This window comes from Furipterus horrens, unplaced genomic scaffold (assembly GCF_987537825.1).
Source record: "Furipterus horrens unplaced genomic scaffold, mFurHor1.1.pri manual_scaffold_2, whole genome shotgun sequence".
Classification (NCBI taxonomy): Eukaryota; Metazoa; Chordata; class Mammalia; order Chiroptera; family Furipteridae; genus Furipterus; species Furipterus horrens.
The window spans coordinates 37,278,343-37,302,315 of NW_028327172.1; the positions used below are offsets into that span (position 1 = coordinate 37,278,343).

Sequence of the window (23,973 nt, forward strand, 5' to 3'; positions counted from 1 at the left end):
GAAGTGTTGATGAGGATGTGGAGGCATCGGATCCCTCATACACTGCTGGTGGGAATGTGAAATGGTGCAGCCACTGTGGAAAACAGCCTAATAGTTCTTCAAAATGTGGAACCTAAAGTTACCATATGACAAAGCAATGTCATTCCTGGGTATCTATGCAGGAGAAATGAAAACATATGTCCACACATAAATTTGTGCATGAAAATTCACAGTCATGTTATTCTTAATGGCCAAAAAGTACAAACAATCCAAATGTCCATCAACTGATGAATGGGTTAAAAAAATTTGATCTATTATAATGGAATATTTTTTAGTCATAAAAAGGAACAAAGTACTGATACATGTTACAGCATGGATGAAACTTGAAAATATTATGCTAAGTGAAAGAAGCCACTTACAAAAGACCACATATTATTTTATTCCATTTATATAAAATGTACAGAATAGGCAAGTATATACAGACAGAATATAGATTAGTGGTTACTTGGGCATTAGGGAATGGGGAAAGAATGTGGGAACTGTTAATAGATACAGGGTTTCTTTTGGGGGTGATAAAAATCTAAAATTAGCTGTATCGATGGTTGCATACCTGGGAATACACTAAAAAAAAAAAAAGTCATTGAATTATACAGTCTAAATGGGTGAACTGTATCTCAATAAAGTTACAATATTTTTTTACAGTGTACACTCCTCCATATGGATCAGATGTTTCCTCTGAACTTGAGCTGCCATCAGAAAGCAGAGCATGTTCCCACCTCATCAGTAGCCTTCGGGAACTATGTGCCCTGTGTGAAAACCCAGGTTCATCTCTGTGTGCGAGTGACAGTGCCACGACACACACACGCTGATGAGCTTGAAGCTCAGGAGAGAGGCTGTCGCTGCAGGTGTGGCTTGGGGATTTAACAGCACATCCAGGTAGGACACGAATTGTCAATCACACTCCCATGAAAGCTGACAACCCACTGATGCCAACGCTGCGTGCACACACTGTCTGACACCAGAACACAAGCAAGGTTATGCGTCTTGTCTTTTTTTTTTTTTCCATAAGGAGCATAAGCTAGACCATGAATCATACTTCCCAGAATCAGTAATACTGAGAGGGCTAGGTAACTGGGACCGAAAATTACTTAAATTGATGTCATATCATTTGAAAAGCTGACATTCAGACCCTACCAACCGAAAGAAAATTACTATCTATCCAATTCATGGCCCTGGACTCTGGTTTCCCACCTGCTCTAACACCAATTTAAGCAATTCTGAACTTTGATCTCCATGGCAGAATGTCTCTGATTTATTAAAGTGCCAAGTCCCAACTGTGCTAACATCCACCCCTGGCAGGGCCATTATAAGGTGAGAAATCTGGGTGCCCATCACCCTGGCCAAGTTCAGCACAGAAACAATCAGAAGGAATAAATCAACCTGCCCCTCCATAGTCATTATGGGAGCCCTGTAATTCACCATAATGACAGGCATGGAGGAAAAGCGGGGGAAGGGATCATTCCATTCTCCCGGCACTTGAGGTGCTGGAGGGGCTACTGAGCCCCCCAAGAGAGGCCTTACAAGCCTCACCCAAGAGAGAGTTGCTATGCCTCACAAAGGGCATGTAGCCTGAGTTGCTTTAAATGGAATTGTGTTTGATGCAAACAGTATCAAAACTGCCGGTCCCTGCACCCCTGCTTATCCCAGCTGTCATGATTAACTACCTGTCCTCTGTAGGTCTGCCACATCAGGCTGGGAGCCAGGAGGAACTCAGCCTCATGGTAAACAGGAAAACCCCTCCCCACTGGGAGGAAAGTTTACTTCCAAGCCTGAAGTGTAGGGGGATGAGGTGAGAGAGGCGAGACCTAGGTTCCCATGTGGGTGCTGGCAGCCTTCCCACCTACCTCCATTCTGTGGGGCCAGTGTATCCTGAATCCACGCAGTACTGCAGCCTGCCACTGCCCCTCACCTGCTCAGCTAGGGTCCTGACATGCCTGCTAAGTTTGGCCAGCTTTTGTTCCCAGGATTCTGAATCTGAGACCCCACTCTGGACTCAGATGAGCCTCCCTGACTCTGGACTCAGCCACTGAAGAGATGCCAAGGGTCTCTGCACCCTGCCATCTCAGCGCCCACCTCAACTGACTGGGAGTGCCCTGCCCCTGAACTGGTGATTGGGGGTGCAGACCCTGGGGTTCCTAGCCAGCTCCACAGCCAAAGTCACATTGGCCAAGACAAAAACTGCTTTAGGAACAATCATTTTGAATTGAGAAGTCAATGGAATACAGTTTTCCCTCACTTATAGCGGGTATTACGTTCTAGACCCCCACACCCCCCGCGATAGGTGAAAATCCACGAAGCAGGAACCTTACATTTATTTTAGTATTTATATATATTTTAAGGCTTTATAAACCCTTCCCACGCACTTATAAACTGTTCCCAGTCCCTTATTAACATTTCCCACTCCCTTATTAACCTTTTCCACACTTTTATAAACATTACTTATGTTCTTAAACATACTCTACACTCTTAAACCTATGTAACTTTAATAACATACGTATACAGTACCGCAAAATCCCACGATATAGAGAAAAATCCTTGATAAATAATATAATATTTTTTAAAATCCCGCGATACAGTGAGGCTGCGATAAGTGAACCGCGATATAGAGAGGCACTCCTGTACTGCAAATGGTAGATTCATTATTCAACTGATGAATGCACATTGGAAAGAAACAAGTGCAGAGCCTGCCCCTGGATGTCACTGGGAGCCCTGACACCTGCATTTATGTCACAGAGGGAGCAAACCCGGCCAGTAGCCTTGCCCCTCTGCTGTGTTTTCATGAAGAACATCCTTTACGGCTCCTTAGTGTCAGGCTGTGTTTCTCACAGCACAGACAAGGGGAGTTGCCTCCAGATTTTAAAGGAGATAAGGGAGTGAGTGAAGGGAATGTGTATGATTCAATGATGAAACAAACACCCTTGACATACTGCTCCCAGGGAGGGCATGTGCCTCCATGGGTGACTCCCCTGAAATACTCCCTGGGGTGCTTGGCATGATAATTACATGCTTCAACTGGCTTAGTTCCATTCCTAGGAGATAAAATAAGACACATGACTACTGACTCCTAATGCAGGTTGAAGAAACTAAGCCCCTGAGGTATACCAGATGAGTATGAGTAAGTTTATGTATTCCCAGAAGACTTAGATATCACAAAGTTATGGTTGGATGGCTATCTGGTTTACCAAATGTCAGTGTATTAGAATTTTGAGATAAGGACATTAAAACCATACTGAGTATAATTCGACTTCTGGACTCAGGAAGCACTTGGAAGTATCTTTCAGTGCTTGAATGTTGTCATTATGAGCAATGTCATGTTTATACTAGTACTTGAGACATCCTAGGGCTGTCTGCGGCATTCTCTAGATGTTGCTTTTCTACAAAATAAAACCCCCATGTCAGCTTGGAAAAGAAAAACAAAACAACCCACTCTGTTAAAATCCAGCTGAAACCTAGAAGGCTCCCAAAATCCTGCCCTTTCTCTCCTCAGCCTACAGGTTCTGTCTCTGGCTCCAAGAACCTTGTCTCCTAAGGGTCCTTCAACCCTGTGACCTAAATTTCCCCACTGTAGCACTTAGCCCACTGTCTTGCGATCCCCTCCCATTTGTCTGTGGTTACTAGCTTGTAGGGCAAGCCCAAGAATTCAGAAGTTGGGAGGTGGGGAGGAAGTGATCAAAGGAAGGAGGGACTTCTTAACCAAACCTCCACTCAGTCCCACTCCAGCAGAAAGGGATGATGGTGGTGACTCCCGGGGAACATCAAGGATGACTATTCCGAAAGTGGCCACACCTTGGGCTCTGTTATAAGGAAGAGCAGGCACTGAGTATGATACATGTAGCTACGTGTGGATGGAAGGATGGCCATGAGAGAATGCTCTGAAATAAAGACCTGCCTGTACCAGCGCTGACTTTGAACATGTTACTGGCCAGAATGGCAATCTGCACTCTCCTGAGGCCTCGCCCTCCCACCCCACCCCACCCCTTAGGTGACCTGGTGGTCCTGCCACACAGGAGCAAACAGAAACTTTCAGCCTAGCAATGTTGGTTTGATCTTCAAACACGCTACCAGGAAGACCACCCAGACCAAAAGCAGTAAGTTTTTCTCTAAATAGCAATTATAATCTATTAATAGTAAGCAAGCCAATTGTTAGCCTTTAACCCTGTAAATAGCACCTCTGGGTCTCCATGCAAGGGAAATTATTCTGAATTAAAAAAGAAAAAAGCTTCAGGCAATATTATTTCTAGAAGAAGAAAAAAAGAACCAAAAGAAATGGTTAAATAAACAATAGGACATTCACTCTGTGGAATATTATGCACCTATAAAAAGTATATTTGATAATATTAGTAACAACATGAAAAATATTTACCTCATGATAATAAATGAAAATGATATGAATATTTAATATACATGATAGATTCACAAATGTAAAACAGAAAAAAGTCATAAGAAAAAGAATAGAAAGAAACAAATCAAAATTCTAATAGTGATTGCCTTTGAGAGCTGGTATTTTGCAAGATTGTCTTGTTTCTTTGATTTTTGCATAAATCCCACAAGCAAGGGCTAATTTTACAGTGGGGAAGAAAAATAAACTTTCATTTAAATAAATCAGAGGCTAAGTGATTTGGTTCATCTTCTCTCCCTAAAAGAGTGTGACGCAGTTCAGAATATTTCTGATTAAGGTCACTGCTCCTTCCACCTGCAGCCTGGTGCTTCCCTAACACTGGTTCGAAGGGAAAACAGCGACGCTAGTCACAAAGTTTGGTTTTTCCAAGGCTTTGGTGGGCTGGTACGTTCCAAGCAAACAGAGTTGTCACTTAGTAAATGCCAGTAGAATCAGAGTTTAGGCGAGTCCTACAGCGATACAGACCATGCAAAAACATCTGGCCCAGCTCAGCGAAGGCGTGGCCTCGAGCCGTTCTCTCCTCCTGGCTGGTTCATTCCCGTGAAGTGGGAAGAGTTGCAGAGATGGCTGTCTTGCAGAGGCGTAATGACAGCGGCCCTGCTCTGACTTTTAGATATCCCGGACTTTGTAGGTAGTGAGCAAATGACGCCAAATAGAGTTTCAGTCTGCACATTTCTCTCGTCTCCCCCAAACCTTGCAAAGAGGCTATTTCACCTCAGCCCTTCGTCATTTAAATGCTCTAACATGAGTACGTGCAATGCCATTTCTGCAGAGCAAGCTTTTCTGGATGAAAACAAAGAACACTGGCCTTGACACTCGGTCTCACCACGCTTGACCAGTGGCTCTCCTTGCAGGCTCACTGCCACCCCTGTACAGTCAGATTCAGGACCCAAACCTCTGGTCTCAGGGGCCTATGTGTGTTTGTCAAACAACAAGGCTAAGGTGATAATGGCTTCTCACAAAAGGTAAAATGATTCCTGGGCAAGGGAGGAGGCAGTTTTATAAAAGACACACACACACACACACACACACACACACACACTAGCAGTTGAGCCCTGATGGAATCAGGAGACTAGAGACAGCATCCGAGGTTAGAACACAATTTGAAGTAAGCTGGGCACTCCCTCAGTAGGAATAAAATGCCCACTGATGATTCAGGCAGTTAGTTAAGAAGCATTTTGAGGACACCTGGTAAGACCCTGCTGCTGTGCTAGGCTCTCAGGATTCAAATGTGAGCAGAACATACACACTCCTGTCCTCCTGGGGTCTACAGGAAAAACGGAAGGAAAGGCGAGGGCCAGGGAATAAGCTAGATGAAGCTGCCTCGTCCTGGGGCCTCTGGGCTTCAGGCAAAGCCCTCATTGGGATTTCTTACTGATTTCAGGCTACAAAACATATTGACAACTTAACAGGACATTTACAACTTTTTTTTAAAGTATTTTACTTTCATTTGATTTTTAAAAGTCTTTTAGTCTTGAAATTGTTGTAGTGCTATCCCCAAATGGGTTCTATTGTCCCCAAGAGTGAGCGGAGAGCTTGGATGCTTACAAATGTTTACAGTAGGATCTCAACCCTTCCCCGGTACTAATGGCGAAAACATAATTAGGAACTGCACTTGTTAACCAAGCAGAGATATTCCATGAGACAAGGAGACCGATTCCTAATATGGAGGTGTCCTTGGGCCCGGGCCCACTTATCCTGGCTTCCATCTACTCCTCCCGACACAGAGGTGCCTTCATTAGCGGAGGAAAGAAAGAGGTCTCTGTGATGATGTCATTCCCAGACCACCCTCCACAGACAATAAAACTGAATTTGAGAGAAGCCTGGTGAAACGAGAGTGCAGAAATCACAGAATGCCAGAGTGGCAAGGGCGCCCTGAGGTTGTTTAGCCTAATCCCTGATGGTAGAAACGGGCTACAGGGAAGAGACTTTTCTAATGTTACACAGCCCGTTGGTGGTGGGCTATTTTCACCAGGGTAAATTCAGGGAAACATATTCCATAGAAATTCCAATATCGTTGTGTGTTAAATATTACAGGAGGCAGGACTGCACCCACCCACCAGTGGCTGCACGGTGGTGTGTCCAGTGCTGCCACAGAGGTAGGGACAGGTGGTGGAGGGCCACAGAGATGGAAGATTCTCCCTCTTCCTGGGGGAGCTGCCAGTGGCATCAAGCAGAAGGGGATATCTGTGTTGGGTCTTAATGCCTGAAGAGGAGTTTGTTGAACAGAGAAGGGCAAATGGTCATTCCAGAAATATAGAACAGCATGTGTAAAGGTTAAAACACGTGGAAGAACATGATGTGTTTGGAAAATAGAAAGTGGTTTGGCATGGTTAAAATAGAGGTTTCTTAAAAGGGAATTAGAAGAGATTAGACTAATGAGCAATTGTGAATGCCTTCCTAAACCTGTCCTGGGAAGACGGTATCTTTGTGTTTGAAAAAAAATAACATATTGGCAAAAGAGTGAATGCTGGACTGAACAAAAAAGGGCCAGAGATAAGAAGACTATTGGGTGGATACTGCAATATTGCAGGTAAAAATAAAGATAGTAACTACTTTAAAAATAAACAATCTCAAAGAAGACAACGAGCACTTATAAGGCCCGAATTAAGGCAGTGATACTTGAAGGCAGAATTAGCAGGGCTTCGCGAGAGATGACTGGCTGTAGGGATGGAAGGAACGGGGCAGGAGGACCCATTGCCAGCTAGCCTGCCCTCTATTTTTGTTCAGCCCGGGACTGAAGAATGGGTTTCACATTTTTAAATGGCTGAAAAAAGAACAAAAGTACAAGGATATTTTGCGACACATGAAAATGATCTGAAATTCAAATTTCGAAGTCCATAACTAAAGTGTTGTTGGAATGCTGCCACGCTTGTTCACTTACCTATCGTCCATGGCAAAGAGGGCAGAGCGGAGCAGAGGCCAGAGGGCCAGCACAGTTTTAAATACCTACTTATTATCTGCCCTTTAAGAAAGTCACCAACCTCTGAAATAGAGGACGACCACGGCAGTTCAACCTTCAGCAGCTGGTGGGATGGTGGAGGAGTAGAAGTAGATTTGGGCATGTGGGACAAAGCATTCCGGGATCCCGTGACACAGCCAGGAGATGGTGGAAAAATGGATCTGGATGCTACAGGTGAAGGTCAGGATTTGAGAATCATCCCTGGGTCTGGTCACTGAAGCTATGAGAGGAGATGAGGTGATCCACAGGAGGAGAAGAAACAGAGAGCAAAACAGGAAATGCTACTGAGGGGCCAACAGGTAAGAAAAACCTGAGAAGTCTGAAAACGAGGCATGGGGGGACACAGGGAGCAAATTCGGTGTGGACAAGGTCAAGGGAGAAGACCATTTAAAGGAAAGACAAAGTTGAATAATGTCCAATGCCACCAAGAGCCCAAGTGGTATCAGGAGGGTTGAAACAGATAGTGGCTTTGGAAGCCTCAGCCAGCGAAGCGTACAGAGTGGGAGCAGAAGGGGCCCTCCAGCGGGCTCCAGAACTCTGCGCTCTCCCTCTTCTCCTCCTCTCACATTGGCCGCTCCTTTTCAGCCTCTCTTGCTGGTTCCTCCTCATCTCCCAGCATCTAAATATTGGCAAGCTGTTGTGCTCAGTCCTTGGATTTCTACTTTCCAGCCACTGACGTGTCTCCAGCCCAGACCTCTCCCCTGAACTAGACTCCTGGAACCAACTGTGAACGCATCACCACGGGGAAGTCCAGTAGGAACCTCTAACCGAAGTGCCAAAGCGGAGTGCCTGCTCTTTTTCCCCAAACCGGCTCTTCTGCAGAATTCACCATCGCAGTTAAAAGTCAGTTCCATCTTTCCAGCTGTTTAAACCAAAACCCTGGAATCATCTTGATTCGACACGCTCATCTTCCATTTAATCTTTTAGTAAATCCTATCTTCGTATCTTCAAACTATATCCAGAATTATGTGCTTATCCCTCTACTGCCACCTCTCAGGTCTAGGCGACCCCTGAGTCTCACCTGGATCATTACAGCAGCCTCCTAACTCACCCCCCTGCTTCAACCCCTGTCCCTTCAGTCTCATAACACCACTGGAGTGATCCTGTTAAAACAGAAGGATGGTCGTGTTATTTCTCTGTGCAAAACCCTCCAAAACCTCCTCATCCCACTCTGACTAAAGGCCTAGTCTTACAATGGTCTCAAAGGTCCTATACAACCTGCCTTACCCTGACTAATTACCCCTGAGACCAGACCACCTTCCACAGTTATGTTCACTCTCTCTTCTAGTCCTCATACACCAGGTCCACTCCTACCACAGGGCCTTTGCATTTGCCCTTCCCTCTGTCTGCAATGCTCTTCTCCAAGATATACCTATGGCTCTCTTATCACTTCCTTCAGGTCTTTACTCAAATATACCCTTTTCAGTGAGGTCTTCTCTAGCTGAGGAATAATAAATAAATGGGTAAATGATGGGAATAACCATTGCTGCTGAACTAATTTAGGGCACCTTCAGGTGGTAAACACATTTCAAGATGGTGTTCCTGGAAAGAGCAAGACTTGAGGACAGACCTGGAGGAAGAAAGATGAGAAGTAGCCCTTTGGCAAGACTAGACTCTGGAAGGCTAGTCTAAGAACCCACACAGGAGAGCATGTATGGTGTAAATGGGGACTGGGAACCCCAAAGAGAAGATCCACAGAGAAAAACAAAAGCCTCTTAGCTACAACTCACTAGAAGGGGCCTAGATATCTTTAAATGCTGGAACGTAACATTTTGGAAACAGGAGGATCTGAACTTGCAAGGGAAGAGTCCTCTTTTCCAAAGAGACCAAAACAGGGCCTACATGGGCTTCCTACAGTGATGGCTACTAGGCTATTTACAGAACCTGTAGAATCCTCTGCAGTCCATAATAAAAAGACTATTTCCACTTTTGAAGACTATGTGAAATTGAGCTGTCATTTTTAATAGCTACTATTATTTGTGCCATGCTATGCATATGACATAGTTTATCTCATTTAACCTCACAAGTTCCATGTAGGGAAGAAATCTTTATTCTCATTTGACAGACGAAGAAACAGAGGCTTTGAGGGATTAAGGAATTTGTCCTAAATCATTACAATAAATAAGGAGCTAGATCAGAAATGAAACCCAAAAGTGTCTAGTCCCGAAGACCATGCTTTCAACCTCTATTATCTCTTGCCTCTCAAGTGCTATTTTTTTCTTATGAAAACACTGAAGTAATGATGTTTTAATGTACTGTTATGAGACTTATAGTCATTCTATGATGTAGCTAGTATTCATAGAAAAACATTTTTATATAAAAATTATTGACCTAAATATCTAACTACCATGTATTATGTCCTTCCAATCTTTGTGCCCTACAGTGAGACACAACAGGTATCCAGTGAATGACTGATAGGTCCTGGGCCAGGAGAATTCTATGCCAAAGCATGAAATAATCTGTGAATAGACCAACATCAGTGATCTTGAGGAATCATGAATAACGGGAGGTTCTAGAACACTAGCAGTAAAGTGGAAGAGGAGAGTTTCTGCAAAGCACAGAGCTGTGAGATGATGTATGATCCAGAGCAAGATCTAACCTTATTATTACTGAAGTGATGGTTCGTGGGCCTCTGGCAAGGTAAAGCACTGATCACCAAGACCCAGCACACACTCACCAAGAGCAGGTCATTTCAGACACAACCCACTGCCTCCTTTGACTGGACTTGTGGTGGCAGGCAGCAGCAAGTGCCTGGAACTGGGTGAAGGCTGGCCCCTTTAGGAGAAGCATATGCTCTTCACCTTACCCATTTATGCCCCCTGGTTTAGCTAATAGACTGAATGACAGAATCAGGACTTAACAGCTAAGCATAACAAGGATTAAAAAAGATATTGCACTTGATTTCAAAAACCCAGTTGAGTACATCTGAGACAGGAAAGGGAATGATTTAGGAGAAACAAATATAAAAATATCTTTCAGCTGATAACAAGCTCCATGAAAGATAACAGTGTGATGTAGCTGGCAAAATAAAGAAAAGCAGACTCAGCTGCATTAATAGAACATGGTGTCTATGCTACAACAAAGGAGGTGACGGCCGTATTCTACACAGGGCTGGCTCCATTGGACTACTGTTGCACTCTGTTGACTTTTGGGCAGCTTGCTTTGAGAGCATCTGCTATTTACTCTCCTTTGTCCCCTACTATGATCTATTCTCTGCACTGCACTCTGCCCTAAGGGAGCTGACCCCTACATCACCCAGAATCCCTTGCCCTGGTGACTTCCCACTGGGTCCAGTCAATTGGAAGTAGCAGTGAGAGATTCAGGGCAAGGAAAGAGAGAACATGTAGAGTCTCCCTTGTGCCACATCTTCCTGCTCCATCTATTTCCACGTTTCTGACGATGGCTCTCTCTACAGCTGCAGTTCCCGTCAGGAGGCCCTCTTCCAGAGCTCCAGCCCTCAATGGGTTCTGGTTTGCTCCCCTTGTCCCTTTAGGTCTAGGAGTGGTCACAGCTTCCCCCTTTCTGCTGCTGGCCCCTAGGTTCCTCATCATCCCCTGGGTTCCCTTAACCCTGCCCACAACTCTGTAAATAGTCCCTTCCCGACATTATCAAAATCCCAACTAAGATGACCTTCGGTTTGCTGCAGGGACCTTGAGCGAAGCAGAAGAGATAGGATGGCAGGAGGCCCTAAAATACTGTGTATGAGGACCACCTACAGGAACAGAAGATGTTTGGCCTGATGAGGGGAAGACCACAGGAAATAGGCTAGTCCATGTGAGAAAGGTGAAGAGCCACCTTTAGCCTCACTCTCCTAGCTCCGTGAATAGGACAGAAGTACAATAGATAGAGGGAGACCAAGCCTTTACTTTTACAGTGAAGTCAACTCTTCTAAAGAGTTGGTAAGGGTGGGGAGAGCTCTCTCAATAGGTCATAAGCTCCAGAAATTCTGACTTGCCCAGTCCGCCCATTTCAGGAATACAGTGGGAAAAAGAAGGGTAGTCTAGAAAAGGACTTTCCAAGTCAGGATTTCGTGATTTGTTATCAAGTGCACACGGCTCAGTGGTTTACCAAAATAACCAAATCGGGGAAAACAGTGTTGGGGGATGTGTTTTGCTGCTTCTCACTTCAAGATAAAGAATGGAAATCTAGTCCTTTGTGTCAAGTTGGGTCATTCTCAACCATGAAGTGCTTTTATCATGCTTTAAGGTAACTCAGGAACATGAAACTTATTTACATCTCAGTATCACAGTGTTATTCCCACAATACTGAGCAGTCTATAAAAAAAACTTTAATCGAGCAACTTCTGTCTATGCATCTATCACTAGCTTCTTCAGAACTGTCACCTCATTTTCCGAACCAAACACCGGGATGTGAAATCTGCCCCTGAGACAAAATAATTCACAGGCAAATCATCCTGAAAAAAAAAAAAGCTCTTCAATTCATCCGGGTAGGGAAAAAAGGAAATAGTTTTTTCAAGAGCTCTCAACTCCTGAGTTCGCAGGAAGGTCACGGCCATGATGCTAAATGTGCGCCGTTCACCCCGGTTTTCTCCTTGGGTTCGAGCTTATCGTTATTACATGGCGGGACCACTAGGAAAGCCAGCTTTTCACTCATTCATTCCACAAACATTTGATGTTGATCTACTCATTAACAGAGCCCCACTGGGCCTAAGGGATAAGCAAGAACCAAAGAGGCTAACGCAGCATCTAGATTTCAGCAGGTCTAGAAAACGACCTGCTTTCAAAGACTCACGAAAGGCAGACTGAAAGTGACGGCGCCCATAAAAGTTTCAGCAGAAACTTGGGAAATGCCAGCATTTGGGCGCGTAAAGGGCGGGGACTTGGGGCCTACAGGAGGACGCCGCCTCCCGGCTGGCGGGTGGCGCTCCTGGGCCCTCTGGCGGCCCCGGCCCCGACCCCTTGCCCAGAGCCGGCATTGCCTGGTCCCAGGCCCCCGGGCTGCCCGACCCCGGCGCCGCCAGGCCCTGAAGAACAGCACCAGTGCGACCACCAGCAGGGTGATGGCCAAGACTGTCCTAGCGCGGCTGGCCCCGCCACGACGTTCCCGGGAAGCGCGAGCACGCGTCGCCGCGCCCCTCTCTTCGCTGGGCGTCCACGGCGCGCTCCCGCCGCGGCCGGAGCTCAGTCCCCACGACCCCGGCCTGTACCCCTCGCGCGGCCTGCCCACACTCACCCTCTTTGGCTTTCTTCCTCCGGGCCAGAGTCCCTCCGAGTTTGCCCAAGAAGGAGTCATCTTTCTTCCGGGACGGGGGCGACTTGGGAGTGGGGGACTTGGGGACCGAGGGCGACTTTTGCGGGGACGTGGCCATGGCGGTGGAGCGGACAGCCGTGGACCGGTCGGGACGCGGAGCTGGTGCTGGGCGAGCGCGGCAGGACTGAGGCTGCGGCTTTCCAAACGGAAGCGGAATTATTCCAAGCATTTAAGGCAGCTCACGCTCTCCTCTCCCTTCCCTCTCTCCCTCCCTCGCACCGCCCTCCGCCCTGCAGGGAGCTGTGCGCTCAGGCCGGCGCTCAGGCCCCAAATCTGCCCCTTGCAGGACTGGCAGCCTTATCTGTTTATGCGTGTGAGTGACCCTCCAGCCTGGGGGCTCTGGAGCCTGAAAGCCTCATTCCCTTGGCTCTACACCCAGCACAGATCCCTGCACAAATCCAGGGTTCTGTGACTGCTGAACCGATCCCACCTGTTTCTCTGTCTCCCAGTGTCTTGCCTCAGGTGCTTAGTGAGCTGCTGGCTTTTCCACAGCTTTTCTGCCTGTATAGTTAATATGTCCGTGTCTTTTGCCTAAAAGTGAGTGTGGGAAGAAATAGAGTGAACCAAAATGTGTTCAGGCCCTACCAACTGGGCGCATCCAGCTGTTTCTGCACTTATCCATCCATAGCTGTGCTGTAGCTAGGCATTCCATCCTCCTCTTCATCCTCATATCCAAAACTGAGAAGTTTGAAGTTCATGAACACAGGGTTGCGACATCCCTGTTTGTAGCAGTTCAATGACTTTGCAAAGAAGGATCTCAAACGTTGCTGTAAACATGAATGAAAAGGTATTGCCATGGGATCCTGTGAAACAATGTTCCCTCACCCCCAAACCTATCCCACCTAGGCAGCAGAGTGACAACCAGACTCATTAGGGATAACAAGGGGTGTCCTTGACACAATGTCTCAAAGACTCATGCTGGAAATGGTGAAACGGCCCCTTTTATTTTGCTTGACCACTTTCTTGGGCTCTTCTCTCTGTCTCTCTCTCACACACAACCCCTTAGCAAGTATGTTTCCTTCAAGTGGCTGATTGACCTGACCCAAAGAACTGCAAATGCTCGACTGGAGAGCAGCCAATGAGATAGTCTCCATCAAGAATCTGAACTAAGCTAGAGACTTGCCAGAAGTTGAGAAGTTAGTAATGATCATGCAGACTTTAGACTGGGTGTCCATTTTTAGCCACATGCATGCAAATGAGTAGAGAAGCAAAAGAATGGAGCAAAGTAATGGTCTCAAGAAACCATGTGGTCTGAATAATGAAAAACCGTGGGGAGTAGCTGCCTGGACCTTGAATCTCTTCCCAATGCCTGCTTGCCTGCAAAGGGCCAGCTATGTGTCTTTACAAGGACATGTCCCTAAAGCTTTTTAATAACCCATTCACCTTAAATTGAGTTAATGAGAAAACTACTGGGTGGGCCAAAAAGTCAGTTTAGTTTTTTTTCTGTAAAATAAAGACACATTTTTCATTTTCACCTAAACTATTGATTTGGATAATTTGAGTATATCGGCTAACTCCCACTATTGGCTACTAGTGCGTAGAGGCCAGCAGTGCTGCTAAACGTCTTCCAATGTGTAAGACAGCCCCACAGCAAAGAATTATTTGGCCATGTCAACAGTACCAAGAAACTTGCAAATCACTTTTGACATATTCAGTCAGTCACAGCACCTTCTCCATATACTGAACAAATCTTTTTATGCGTTTCAATTGCGTTTTTACCTTTCTTGAACTAATAAGGTATAATACGCCAAATTGTTGCATATCTTCAGTATTAAAATGCCTACACAAAAATTCACCAATTTTTATGTTTTTTTAAAAATGCATGTTGATATGACAGCTGTCACAATACAATCTAACAAAATTGTTTCAAATGAAGTTAAAGACAACTAAGTGCTACTAGAGCCATCATATGAAAAAAAAACTGAATGAACTTTTTAGCCAACCCAATAATAAGCAACAATTCCTGAGAACAAAAGTGTAATGAACAAAGTGGTCAATAGATTCAGCAGAGTATGTGTTCATTTTATCTTTGCCAATAAGTCCTAATTTTACCTTTTTTGAAAATTATACTTTAGCTGGCGCTTCATACCTAACAGAAAGCAGAGAGTCATGATGACTGCTAGAACTTTCACCCTGGAGCAGGGAAAAGTTATGACAACCATCCCTCCTACTACTACCATCCTAATAAATCTTAAAGAGATGTTGAGAAGCCAAAATGGAATACTGTTTTGATAACATCATTAATCATACTTGTTCAGGATATTGGATGCATAAGGACATCTCCAAAATCTGATCTCCAGCCCGGGGAACTTTGTCAGGGAATCATGAGAAACACAGTTCAATAGCATGTGATCTTGGGTACATTTTCTCCCGTTTCTGATTCTCTACTTCTTCATCTATTGGATTGGCCAAAAAGTTTGTTTGGGTTTTTTCTGTAAGATGGCTCTGGTAGCACTTAGTTGTCTTTTAACATAATTCGAAACAATTTTGTTAGATTGTATTGTGACAGCTGTCATATCAGCATGCATTTTAAAAGCACTTATCAAAATTGGTGAATTTTTGTGCAGCTGTTTTAATATTGATGATGGAAGAAGATACACATTTTTGGCATATTATGCTTTATTGGTTCAAGAAAAGTAAAAATGCAAATGAAACACACAAAAAGACTTGTGCAATGTAGGAGAAGGTGCTGTGACTGATGGAATGTGTCAAAAGTGGTTTGCGAAATTTCATGCTGGAGATTTCTTGCTGGACGATACTTCATGGTCAGGGTCAGGTAGACCAGTTGAAGTTGATAGCAATAAAATTGAGACATTAATTGAGAACAATCAATGTTATACCATGCGGGAGATAGGCAACATACTCAAAATGTCCAAATCAATAAAATTATTGGTGAAATTGAAAAATGTGTCTTATTTTACAGAAAAACTAAAGGGATTTTTTTGGCCAACCCAATACAAAATGAAGTGGTGGAAGAGAATAGTGGTGCTCACACCTGATTGCACATCATAGTCACTTAAGAAGTTAGTTTCAACCATTCACTGGCCCCTACCTCTAGAAATTCTGATTCAGCACATCTGAGGTAAAACCAAGAGAGGTAAGTTTTAGCAGGAGTTACGTCAGGGAATTTTGACCCATGCACTGATGTTTGAGCACCTAAAACCACTTCCAGCTCTAGTCTTCAGTGGTTCTCTATTCTTGACCAATTGCTGATATCTGTGTGCAAAGCTTAGGTCCTAAATATGGCATGGTCAAAATTATACATGGAGATCTCTTAAATTGCTCATGTGTGCTTTTGCATACATAGCCCTCTTCGGTAATTTTTATGCATACTAAAGTTTGAAAGTAACTGGGCAAGACTGAAAGGAGGAACAAATAAAGAAAAGTCATTATTGTTGGATGCTGGGTCTCAGAAAATACCAGCAAAACAAGCTGTGGAGAAGGCAACTGGGTTCATTGTATGCCATGGTAAGGCAAGCCTGGCCTTCACAGTCTAGTAGCATCTTGGACTGAGGAAGAGTGGTGGCAAAGCAGGGATATTTGTAAGGTTTTGGAAGCTGATTTAAAGCAGGTCTTTCATGAGTTGATGCTTAGTTAATTTTGGCTAAGGATTGTGATAAAATAGTTTAGGATTAGTGGACAGAAGCCAAGGCTCTCAAAGAATCTTAGAGATTAAATTGTCTTCTTAATGCTGTCTCTTGGGAAGTTGAAGGATTTTACGTTCATTTCAATAAGATTTGAAGGGACTTTCTTGAAAAAAACAATAAAGTTATTTGTGCTCTGACGGGTGTGGCTCAGTGGGTTGGGCATTGTTTCACAAACCAAAAGGTCACTGGTTTGGCTCCTGGTCTGGGGACATGCCCAGGTTGCAGGCTGGGTCCTAGGTTGGGGGCGTGTGACAGGCAACAGATTGATGTTTCTCTCCCACATCAATATTTCTCTCCCTCTCTTTCCCTCTCCTTCCCCTCTCCCTAAAAATACATAAAAGCTTTAAAAAATATATAAAGTCACAGGGGAATGGTAAAGTCTTATTAATATAGATAGTGAATAGTTTCCAGGGTCTCAATATTATGCAGTTGAGTAACTTGAAACTCAGAGGGTTTAAGTAATTTGATTTAGATCATGTGAACAGCCAATAACCGAGAGACTAATACTATAGCCCCTAGAATCTGTTCTCCCAAATATCCCTAGACCCCACACTTTCCAGCTAGAATTATGGTCCTTCAGAATAAAGACAATATTTTCCAGCTAGATGCAGTCACATGATTAAACTTTGACCAATAGGATGCAAGCAAAGTGTAATGTGATGCTTCTGGGAGTCCTCCTATTTGGCTATTTGGCTTCTTGTACTGTTAGACTATGTAATATAGGCCAACCCTCCCACTGAAAGCATTTGGGAAAGCTGGATGCAATGTAAAAATAAATCTGTTTGAAAGCACTGGATAGCTAATGAAACTTATAAGGCCACGTTCTTGGAGGAAAAGGAACCCCAGAGAGGTGATCCTGTCACTTGGGACTACCTTCCCCATCCATAGGGCATCTGCCCCTTTCATAAGAGGCAGCTAAGAAGCTAAGGGACTGAGCAGGGCAGTTGCCAACCTCACAAGGACAAGTACACAAAGATCCAGGTGCCTTCAAGCTGAGGGTATCTGGTAAGCCCCCCTTGCTTTGGTTTGGAACTCCAAAAGACTCCACTTTAGTAGAAAAAATAAAGGCATTTTTAGTAAAAAAGAAAAAAATACTACTGAAGTGTCTGCCAGAAGGAAAATCCTTCCAGATGGAAGTTGGGTGACACAGAGAGGAATACAGCACAAACAAAAGGGCAAATATATGGGTATATCTAAAAAAAGTCTAACTGCATAAAATAACAATAATAATGTCTTTGAAGGCTTAAAAATATATAAATCAAATTAAAATACACAAAAGCAAATGTGTTTAAGTTGGGAAGTGGAGTTAAGTGTTCTATGGCATTATCTGGAAAGAAATAAAAGTAACAATTTCTATTAGACTTCGATAAATCAAGGAAACGTGTTGTAACCTCTAGGGTAACCATTAAAATAATAGTGAGAGTAACTCTAACTACTAGGATAATGGAGAGAAAATTGGAGTCTGTGTGCAGACTCCATAAATTGCATTTGTAATTTATATCAGTCATACTGATTTTTTTGTATTTTTTTATTTTGCTGTGTTAGTTTTTTCTTTAAAACCCAGGATAGAGGTAAACCAAGCATTTCAAATCAAATTAAGGTAAAACTCAAGCTGGAAGAGCCTTTCATTGGGGAAAGTCACATTTACCAAATGTGACTACCATCTGTTATGAGTTGAGCTGTGTCCCCTAACAAAAAAGATATGTTGAAGGCCTAACCCCAAAAACCTCAGGATGTGATCTTATTTAGAAATGGGGTCATTGCAGTTAATTCGTTATGTTAAAATAGCATGTCAGGTCATGCTGGAGTAGGATGGGCAGCAAATCCAGTAAGGCCAATGTCCTCAGGAGAAGAGGAAAATTTGGACATGGATATGCACAGAGAAAGATGGTGGCCACTGGAGGGATAGGAATCCTGGGGCTACAGAAGCTGGGAGAGGCAAGCAACTACCCCCCCTAGAGGCTGGGGAAGAAGCAATGCCCCGCTGGCACCTTCATTTTGGATTTCTAGCCTCAGACATCATGAGATAATACATTTCTTTTGTTTTAAGCCACCTAATTTGTGGTACTTTGTGACAGCTGCCCTGGAGTGCACACGCCATCTAAGGAACAAAGCAGGAGCTCCTGCAGATCATGAAGAAGGTTTTACAAAGGGTGTGGATCCCAATCAATAATTGGAGATAGTTTAATCACATGAAAGCAGCCATGGAATGGGAGGGTGGAGAGAAGCCAGCCAGAGCTTCCTGGGGACCTCTTTGATCTCTGAAAGCAAGGTGTGCTTCTTGGGATGGGAAAAATGTATGAGAGATGAAATGGCTCTGGAGTGAGAATCTTAAATGAGAATTCTCATTGCACGCCCCCGTGGGAACTCTGGGATATTAGCAACGGCCTTGGAAGGCCAGGAGTCCTGCTTGCCTGGACTAAGGCACCCACAAGGCAGAGGTGGGCAGAGAAGGCATCAGGGCAGGAGGAAGTTGAACTACCTCAGCCTTATGACATGGTGGACTAAGGGTGGGGATGTGTTTGAAGATCACACAGGATGATGCCATTCAAATGGCCTCTGAACTGGCCAAGTTCTTTGAGACAGGTGGCCTGCTTACCTATCCTTCAGAAGGCCAGTAATGAACTGTAGACATTAGCTGGAGGGCTTCCTCACCTGGGCATGAGAGCTGAGTGCCAACTACGTGCAAAGGTGAAACTCTAAGGTCAGTGGTTCCTCTCTGAGTCACTAGCAGAGGAAGGAAGAATACTCCAGAGGAACAGCAGCAGGGACAGTGCTTTTAGGAATAGAAAGGAGTTGTCAGCCACTACAGACCCAGCCAAGGAAGAGCACCCAGGGTCCCCCTGATTCTGCTGGTGTGTGGTCCATATCACAGCCCGCTGAGATTCCTTCCAAGGTCTCCCTTCCCAGACCAGCGTGAGAGGTCTTCTTCGTCACCGTCGTGACCCGCCTGCCACCCACACCCACCTCCAGACTTGTGTGGCCAGGAGGGGTGAGAGTCTTGCTTCCATCTTTGTTGGGGAAGATATTAAGGTGATTCCCACTTCCAATGTTTTCTTTCAGGGAGGAAGTTCAGAGGTATTACACCTAACGAGTTGCCACCAAATCACCAGGGCCAGTTGGTGTCTTCAGGGTGAACTTGACAAACCAGTGACCAAAGGGGTCTGCAAGAGACTGGACATTTGGTTGGCAGAGGCCGGTTCAAAGACAAAGTCCCAGAAAGGAGGTGATGATACTCGGAGATATGTGTTTCCTGTGGTCTAGTTTACTGCTTATACTTCCTCTCATGGAAACTGCCCATTCTTACCCATTCTGCTGAGATTTGGAGTGGTTTTTTTTTCTTTTTCTTTTTCTGTTATTGGGATTTGAAATTTGAGATTCACTATGGTCATTTCAATTACAAAGTTATGTTCTAGCCAGTTCCATTTAAAATTGGAGCCCATGTACAGCAGACTGACTCTTTCAAGGAACCTGTGAGAAAGGGAGGGAGAGAGAGAGGAAGGAGAAAGGATGAGCCCCACTACACAGATGAAGACACTGAGGAGCAATTGAATTGTTCAGTGCCACCCAGTGAGCAATAGCAGAGCTGGAATAAAAACCCTGAACTAGTGACTCTTAGCCCAGTTTACTGTGTTTAGAATGCTTAACGAGTTGATTTTTTTTTTTTCTTCTTGAGCTATTAATTTTTCAAATCACATACCCACAGGTTTGGGACTACTCTACACACACACACACACTCCCCCCAAATTCTTGTGGAAACACTTTCTATATTACTCTGGGGATGAAAGGGGAACTGAATTCCCGTGCTCCTGGTGCACTTGGAGCTGCTGCCCAGCATCAGGGTGTTTGTATCACACAGGACCATGGGTACTGTTTCTGGTGACAGTGACGACTCTCTTGCTCCCCACCCTCCCTGCTCCTCCTCTCTCACCTCTAAGTGCCTGCAGAAGTGACCTCAGTCTCAGCTGGTCCCCAACACACTCCCTACATCCTTCCCGTCCCATCCCCTTGACCCTGTGTTCTTGGTTCCCTACCCTTGGGACTGGGGACTTGATTAGGTAATGCTATGCTTCTCAATTTGGGGCAAAAAATAAAAGTGTCCTGGAGGGTCCATGGCAGTGCGTCAGGGGTAATTGGTCACTCTGGATAAAGAGGGTGCACCTTCCTAGAGAATCATATTTATTGATTTTTGTGAGGGTGGTGGTGGAGGTTTGGTAACTTACCTGTTCTAAATGATCATTTTCATGTTCGAGCATATAAGAGGCAGTACAGAAGGTAACAAAAAAATACTGCTAAATGGCAGCTTCTGCTTCTCTTCCCAGGTTTCCCGAGTGGGGCTCAGCACTGAGGTGTTGGGGGTGGGTGGTAATGGGAAGAGATCTAGGACAGGAAGGGAAGGAGCAGGTAAGCACAATGCACAAGTCCAGGTGGGGACCCAGAGCAAGGCCACATGGCCTGGTGGCCGAGGGCCCGGGCTCTCGAAGCCAACACCTGGGGCCAGCGTCAATTTCACTTCTGTGTCCCTGGACAACCAGGTAAGCTCCTGAACCTCGGTGTCTTGATCTTATCATCTCAAAATGGGGAAATGTTGATCTTAAGGATTTTGCTATCGGGATTCAAAGGAATAATGCACGTGCAGAGCTGAGAACAGCACCTGGCAGGAGAGGAGAGCTGAATTCACAGGATCCATTGCCTTCATTAGGGGCAGAGGGCTCCCCAGGGGAGCCAAGACAGCCCTGGTTTTCCTTTTCTTATTTCTAAAAATGAGCTGGGAGACGGAGTGGACATGAAATTACCAAGTGTGCCCTGCAGGCTAAGGGATGGAGAGTCACAGCCAACAGGTCAGCGGAAAGCTGAGAGTGTGTGGCTCTGGGAGCCGGAGGAGGGCACAGGAGCCCCAGCGGGGGCAGGAGGAGAACCCACAGAGCGCCATCCAGGGTGGTGGGCCCTTCCTTGGCACTTTTCCCTCGGCATGTTAGTGCTTGCAAAACAGGAGCTCTCATCTGCGGCTATGTTTACTTTTGGTGGATGCTCAACAGAAAAAAGGAAATCATTTCAAATATTCTATGAGCAGACAAAAGCTTTCAAACAATGGGGGTACAGAGTGTGAAAGGATGGGGCCCAACCACTCGTTAACCTGATGTGGCCATTCTAGTGTATTACGCACTCACATTTCATGACTTTACACACACTGGGATTAAGAACAAAAACAACAACAACAAAAACTCGGTCCTTAAACAGTGAGTTGAAGGAAGAGGCCAGTTCTGTGCAAAAGGGAGCATTCCTGTTGAGTGAATGAAATACAAAACCAGGCTACCCTGGGTAAGAAGGAAAGAGTAACAGGAGGTGGAACGAGGCTAAGCCCCATCCCTCCTCCTCCCCAGCTCTGAGAATAGCTTTCTTTGTTGAGAGAATACACCTGAAGTGAGCCTTCTTCACTCCTCCTCCACTTGAATCCAATCTGCTGGTCAGGTAAGTCCTTCCAGGTGCCCCAGTGGGAATAAAGCATCCAACATTAACTCACAGACTCTCATACAAAATCAAAGCTCTGCCTGGGTCCTTTCACTGAAAAGAAATGAAATGGACACCGCCCTCAGAGGTGCCAGACCAAGCCCACGTGGAAATGTTTCCATTCCTTAAACACAAAACCACTTATTTTTGGTTCATTTCAGTATTTACAGCAGGGCACACGTAACCCATTTCAACCCATATGAATAGTACCCAATTGTGGGAGCAAATTAATCTTTTACCAGCTACTCAGCAGTGAGGTCAGAAGATAAACAGTAGGTGAAATAGTACACACTCCTCTGTACATGAACTTTCTTATTACAATAAGAGCTCCTGCATTAGAGTTCATCACGCCCGACGGCTGCCACTCTCTGTTCATGTCGCAGCCCAAGTTGCTCCCTGCCACCGCTGCCATGCTGAGGGAGCTCTCTGATCAGCCACCTGGGTGGGACGTGCTGCCATTTTCAGTTTGGAAGAAAAAGCCTGTAAATCTGCTTCCTGGGAAGACAGACATTGCTGACTTGTCATTGGCTTCCAGAATGCAGAAAACATCAATTTCAGTGCAGCTCATCGGAGTTGGAAACACCTGCCACTTCCTTTCTCAGTTGTAATTAACATGCTGCATCACCACATTGATTCCAAGCAGCCTAACACAACCAAATCAAGCTTTAAATGAAACAGTACAACCTGATATTATTTTTACAGTTTTAGAAACACGGAATTATTTATTTGTTTTTATTGCCAAAGGAACTCTACAATAGCTGGGGCTATGAGTCTTTATGCTTAAGATAAATGTGAGTAGAACAGATTGATGTTTATAATAAAGATAGTTCTTTACCACTGTATTTATTTGAGTGAATATATATATATATATGTATATATACATATATATATATACATATATATATACATATATATATACATATATATATATACATATATATATATGGGCAGAGTGGAGGAATAATGTTACTTAATAATATTAATAATATTAATATTAATTATAATATTTCTGTATCCCAGCACCTAGCACAAGGCTGCAGAATCCCATGGGTAGTTGGAGAATGTTTATTAAACAAATAAATGAATAGATGGTTTGGGAGAGCAAGCTTAAGAACTGTTCTCTTGGTCCAACTTATGTAAAATTCTGAACTTAAAACTATCACGAGCCCTTTGGTTTAACTTAGAAGTTGTGTGAGACCATGAAATATGGTCTGAGGCTAGGTTTTAGGTCTCATTCAAAGTCCTAAATTGCTCAACCTTGATCACAAGTGTTGCTTTAGGGGACAGGGAAGGCTGTGTCTGTTTTCATCATAATCTTACTCACACTGCATACAAAGAAACTGTCTTAAAGATGTATAATATTATACATTTGAGGGTTTAAGAACATTCTCTATTGTGAATAAGGAATGGAATCATTTAAAATACTTTAACAGCCACAATACTTGTGTCCTGTTGGAAATGATCATTGAAATCATTTTTATGTACTGGTAAAACTGAAAGCCAGTGTAAGTGGAAGGCTATTAAGTATGAAATTTATGTTTTAACTTGGCCAGATAAGACATAGTCTTAAACCACAGAACAGAGTCTTTGAAAGAAAAAGTGAACACATTGCTTCTCTCATATATTAACAGAATACTAGGGCCAAGAACTACCTTTTTTCTTGGCCTTCTCAGGAGAATCTTTCTTTTAAACAGAAATAGAACAAATTAAAATAAGTGACAATTAATTCTTTTTCACAACAAACCAGATACTACACGTTTAACCATCATCTGTTAAGTATATGCAAGCATCCAATAATGTACTGTTACATAACTGACAGAAAAGACCAGACTTAAATATTTCTACATATTCTAGAATGAAGACTGAAATTATAGATCCTCTTCTTAAAATGATTTAATATTCTTGCACATCCATAAACTCACCTCCAAATGCTTGGTGGCTGAAAATATTAGTTTATCTCCATAAATTTTTAATACTATACAACTCATTGCCCCCAACATCCGAGTTGTTTATATATTAAATAGCTTATATACCAACATCTTAGTGATAATAGGTCTCCAAATTATAAGACAGGAAAACCAGAATTATGAGGACACCATATTAGTGATTTCCACCAAATAAATAAAAGTAGATAAACAGCCCAT

At 44.1% G+C, this 23,973-nt stretch overlaps 1 protein-coding gene across 1 annotated transcript in view; it reads right to left on the reverse strand.

Moving 5' to 3' along the window:
* Positions 1-12,875, reverse strand: part of PARVA (parvin alpha) — a 156,378-nt gene extending 143,503 nt beyond the window's left edge. The window contains exon 1 of the mRNA XM_090264018.1: positions 12,594-12,875. Coding sequence (XP_090120144.1) covers positions 12,594-12,840 — 247 coding nt within the window. The 5' untranslated portion in view covers positions 12,841-12,875. The remainder of the gene's footprint in view (positions 1-12,593) is intronic.
* Between the last annotated feature and the right edge of the window lie 11,098 nt (positions 12,876-23,973).